The following is a 4,973-nucleotide window of genomic DNA, read 5'->3' on the forward strand; positions in this document are numbered from 1 at the left end:
TGTGTGTGCGTGTGCGTGTGCATGTGTGTGTGTCAGTAATCAAGACCATGTGGCAGAATCAAGGCCTGTAAAAAGATGTCTCTGAGCAGGACTTCCCGCTTCCTGTTAAATATCAAAATATTACAAAACAAAATATACTGAAGTACAAGAACTACTAAAACGTATGTTTTTAACCAAAAGCAAGCAAGAAACAAATAACATTTACAGATGTGTAAATGTAGTGTGGTGTCTTTGAATGTTTGGTGTAGCTTAGCTTAGCGTAGCACAAAGACAGGAATTAAAGGATTGCTTCACTTTCTTCTTCTACTCCTTTATTTCCTGCTCAGGAGAAGAAGAGACAACCTTCGTGTACGACTACCTGACGCCGACGCCAGATTACGACTACGACTACACCTTCGACTACTACTACGGTTAGACAGTGTCAGTACTGACAGCAATACTCACAGTAGTAACAGCAGTACTAACAGCAGTACTTCTGGTACTAACAGCAGTACTCGTAGTACTAACAGCAGTGCTCGTGATACTAACAGCAGTATCAGTAGTATTAACAGCAGTACTAGTGGTACTAACAGAGTACTTGTGTTGCAGTGACCGGATCGTATTCGCCTGAAGTCGTCAACAAGGTGAGACATTGTCAGGAGTTTACGAAGTCACATGGTTCACCTGAACGCAACATTTACATGAACAGAGTAAAACACAAATAGATTTTACATGTATAATATACATATAAGTACATGGACTCTTATGTAGATTTATAGTACATGCAGTATTATAATATATATTTCAGATACAAGATATATATATATAAAATATAACATTATAACATGTATAATATAAATATGTTATAATTAAATGTAAAATATAAAATCTGACTTGTTGTTAAAGTGATTTTAATGTGATGTAAAGTAATATGGAACATACTCTCTGTACTCTGATAGCGATATTGCAGTACTGCACATATTAACAAACATAATAAATAGAAGGTCATCTTGTGGATCAACAAGATGACCTTTAAACAGAAAGCAGCAGAGATTCCATCCCGTGACCTTTGACCTCCTTGTGAGTCATCGGCCTGTTCCAACCCGTCTAATTGGTTGGTTCGGCCGCGGCTTTGTTAACACAATAAAGCGTCGTTGTTGGTCTGCAGGCGCCCGAGGCCGACAGGAAGTCGTCCGTCTCAAAATAAAAGCTGTGATGTTCCATTCGCTGCAACGTTAAGAAACACTGACGCTCTGTTTTCCAGCGGGAGCCTGAACGCAGCTTTGCGTCCATGTGAGCTGACTCTGTGACCTTTCTCTGACCTCTGAGTGACCTTTCTGTGACCTCTGTGTGACCCCGTCAGGCCTCTAGGATTGGTCGGGTGAGTCTGCTGCTCCTGCTGGGATTGGCTGTTCACAAGATCTGGAACTGAGCCAAGGAGGTAAGAAATCATATATATATATATCTCTATCTCTATCGATATATCTATATATATTGCTCATCTCTTGTCTCCTGCAGACCTCTGACCTCCCATTAGCTGTGGATCAATAACTGATACCAGGCTGAGAATCGGCAATAACCTGCTGACATCACTTCCTGTCATAAAGCTCCGGAGCCTGTGATTGGTCGACTGACATTATGTTCATGTAACCATGACGACATTAACGTTTACAGTGAATAAAAGATTTTTTCAGTGCGATGAAGTCACTGATTACTTTTATTGATTGAACACATGTTTATATTATTTATTGTCTACTAATATTTATATTGATGTCATCAGTAGACAGTATTGATCAGGGTTAGTATAGGTTAAAGAAGTAAACAAAAACACAGAAGGTAACGTCTTTTATTAAAACATAATTAAATTCTGGGAACAAAAGCAGAGCCTCAGAAACACAATGGAGAAATTCCTACACTCAAAGGGATCAGTGAAACAGAACCAAACCAAACCAACAGCTCGCCTCCAGGTAACAAAACACACCTGAACTTACCTGGGAGACGAACTCACGTTCCTCCTTCAAAACCAACCAACTGGCCCAGAACTAGACCCCGCCCCCTCAGTCCCAACCCAGAACTAGACCCCACCCCCTCAGCCCCAAGCCGGAACTACACTCCGCCTCCATCAGTCCAGACCCTCAGACCCAGTGCTGGCCCGCCATGGCCATGTACTCGTCCAGCTGTGCGTCGAGGCGGCTCTTGGACAGGGACATGTAGTCGTCCAGTTGAGCGTCCAGCTGCTCTTTGGTCGGGACCTGGTATTTGCTGAAGCCCCGCCCCCTGGAGGTGCTGGCCCCGCCCCTCTGCAGATGTGTTTGTCCTGTAAAAGATGAATGGATAAGAAGTGGAACATGGGTGAAGGTCTCACTACAGGTGAAGGTCTTACTACAGGTGAAGACCCGACTACAAGTCTCAATACAGGTGAAGGTCCGACTACAAGTCTCAATACAGGTGAAGGTCCGACTACAAGTCAACGTCTCACTACAGGTCAACGTCTCACTACAGGTCAAGGTCTTGTGAAGGTTGACTACAGATGAGTGTGTTGATCCACTGACCTTTCACTTTTTTCTGGATGTGTCGCTTCATCAGGAGACGATGCTGGCCGAGTCGACTGTGAAGGTTACCTCGTCCTGTACAGGAAGGACATACAGGTGACACACTGTAATACATGTACAGGTGTCACTACATGTACAGGTGCGCAACTCCGTGTACAGAGGGATAACTCCGGGTACAGAGGCATAACTCCGGGTAGAGAGGCATAACTCCGGGTACAGAGGCATAACTCCGGGTACAGGTAAGAAGTGAACAGAGAAAACACCACCCGGTGCTCACCTGTGCAGGTGAAGCAGGTGAAGCCGGTTCTGCGTCGGTACTTGTTCATGAAGCTCCAGTAGCCTGGAGGTCTGCAGGCGGATAGCAGCGGAGTGTCCACATGCCCGCCGAGCCGAGTCCAGACGCTCCTCCTCCTGAACCGCTGCGTGAGGGACAGGTAGCGGGTCTGGACCGGGACGGAGAGCAGGTGGTTAGCACACCTGGTGAAGAAATTACCCCGCCGTTCCACCAGCTCCACCACTCACCTGCAGGTGGAGCGTCGATGATGAACTCTCCCTCGTCATCCGCTGGAACACCTTGGAGGGTTCACGCTCCTTCGGCTGCTGCAGCAGGACGGAATCAAAGGACCCGGTTCTGGACCAGGTCAGCTGGTCCACCAGCACCTGAGAGAAGCTAAAGCAGGACGGACAGACAGGAAGAAGGACGGACAAACAGGAAGTACAGGGTTCAGACATAGTCTGACTCATAGATGTCCATGACTTATAACCACATTTTCATGACTTTAAACCAAATTTGTATGACTTTTAACCGAAATGTCCATGAGCTAATTGAGTATTTAAACTAACAATGAGCATTCAAAGCATACAGTATACCTTAAATGACACAAATAAATGAGGCAGTTTGATTAAAGAATAACATTTATATAGATGCCTGTATGTATGCCTGTTTATTTTGAGCCTATTTCTTTTAAAAGCATATTCATTATTTCAAACTCATCTTAAATGAACGTCATGAACACATACAAATGACACATTTACTGTTGCAGGTTCTCCATGACCGTAAGAACCCTGCAGGGGCAAGTGCAATACAATCCCAGATGTTATAAATTAATTCAGTGTCCATGAGACAGACCAGGCCTCAGAATGACATGAACGCGCTCACCGCTCGTGCAGAGGCAGCGTGCTGCTGCTTCTCGGGTAAACCGAGTCGGCTGCTGAAGATTCCATGTGCTTCGTGAGTTCTGCTGCTGAGGCCACAACGCGGCTGCGTCGAATCTCGTTCACCTGCGGGCTGATTAACAAAGACAACCGCTTTCTAGTCACGAGGGGGCCCCACACAAGAGCCTCCCTCGGGCCCATGTGAGGACACGGCCTCCTCTTCCTTCGGCACGCACGCAATCACACGCACTCTGATAAACGTGCTCGACGTTCTCTGCACGTTGCGTTTGGCTGCAGCCGCGCCGGTAGAAACGTGTGTTTCGTGCATAATAAGCGCTGTTTCGGAGTTCAGACAGCAGCCGAACCGGAGAGCAGAGCTCCCCGAGCGGCGTGGCGAGACCGCAGTCCGCCCGGTGGTTTATTGCGCACACAAACTATGGAACTACACGTTTCAAACTTTTGTTCAATGGAGATTCGCCGCAATTAGCGGCACGTTGTGTGTTTCTAGCTTTAGCTTTAGCTTAAACACTATCTATTTGTGGTTCAGTTTGTACATATATTAAATTTATATATGTGTGTGTGTGTATATATGTATTTATCTATATATATATGTGTGTATATGTTTGTGGAGAGTTTAGCTAGCTTGTCAGGACAGAGTTTACCTTTTAATCTTCACTGCGTGGCGGAGAAACGTCAATTAAACCTGCAGCTCCTTCATAAGGAGTCGAGGCCTGTCCAGGCCTGTTAAATACATTTAATGTGTCAATACATTTATTAATGTTTAAATAATTAAGCTCTAATATTTAAATCAAGCTTTAAGTTTTAAATATTTACCCGACATTGGATTGTATCCTTTCATGAAAAAAATGTAATCTAAAGAAAATATTTTATAATATATATTTTTTTAATAATAAAACAGTATATTTCTGTTTTTTTTCATTATTATGTAAGAATACTATAATTGTTATAATTATTAAATATCTGCTTGTCTTCACCACGTGATTGCGCCAAAGCCGGGGAAAACCTGCCGATCATCCGGTAACCAGGGGCAACCACACACAAAGGAGCGCGTCGATTAGCTCTCTCTCTCTCTCTCTCTCTCTCTCTCTCTCTCTCTCTCTCTCTCTCTCTCTCTCTCTCTCTCTCTCTCTCTCTCTCTCTCTCTCGCAACAGAAGCCACGCCCACAAACAAACTTTTTTTAGGACGAGTTCAGAGGAAAGTGGCGGAAACCTTGTTTCTAGTCTTAGCCTTCAAAATAAAAGCTCTATTTATTAATAGTGCAGAAA

At 44.4% G+C, this 4,973-nt stretch overlaps 1 protein-coding gene across 1 annotated transcript; it reads right to left on the reverse strand.

Annotated features, from left to right (window-relative positions):
• Positions 1-2,052: 2,052 nt before the first annotated feature.
• LOC137780916 (chromatin target of PRMT1 protein-like) lies at positions 2,053-4,727 on the reverse strand. The gene is made up of 6 exons (XM_068569292.1): positions 4,682-4,727; positions 3,691-3,819; positions 3,054-3,201; positions 2,809-2,974; positions 2,532-2,606; positions 2,053-2,296 (listed from the first exon to the last, which is right to left on the reverse strand). Exons 2-6 carry the CDS (start codon positions 3,753-3,755, stop codon positions 2,115-2,117), a joined length of 636 nt encoding a protein of 211 aa, XP_068425393.1. The 5' UTR covers positions 3,756-3,819; positions 4,682-4,727; the 3' UTR covers positions 2,053-2,114.
• Between the last annotated feature and the right edge of the window lie 246 nt (positions 4,728-4,973).

The sequence above is a fragment of the Clinocottus analis genome, unplaced genomic scaffold, assembly GCF_023055335.1.
Source record: "Clinocottus analis isolate CAN_PGR_092001 unplaced genomic scaffold, fCliAna1.0.p SCAF_9, whole genome shotgun sequence".
Taxonomy (NCBI): Eukaryota; Metazoa; Chordata; class Actinopteri; order Perciformes; family Cottidae; genus Clinocottus; species Clinocottus analis.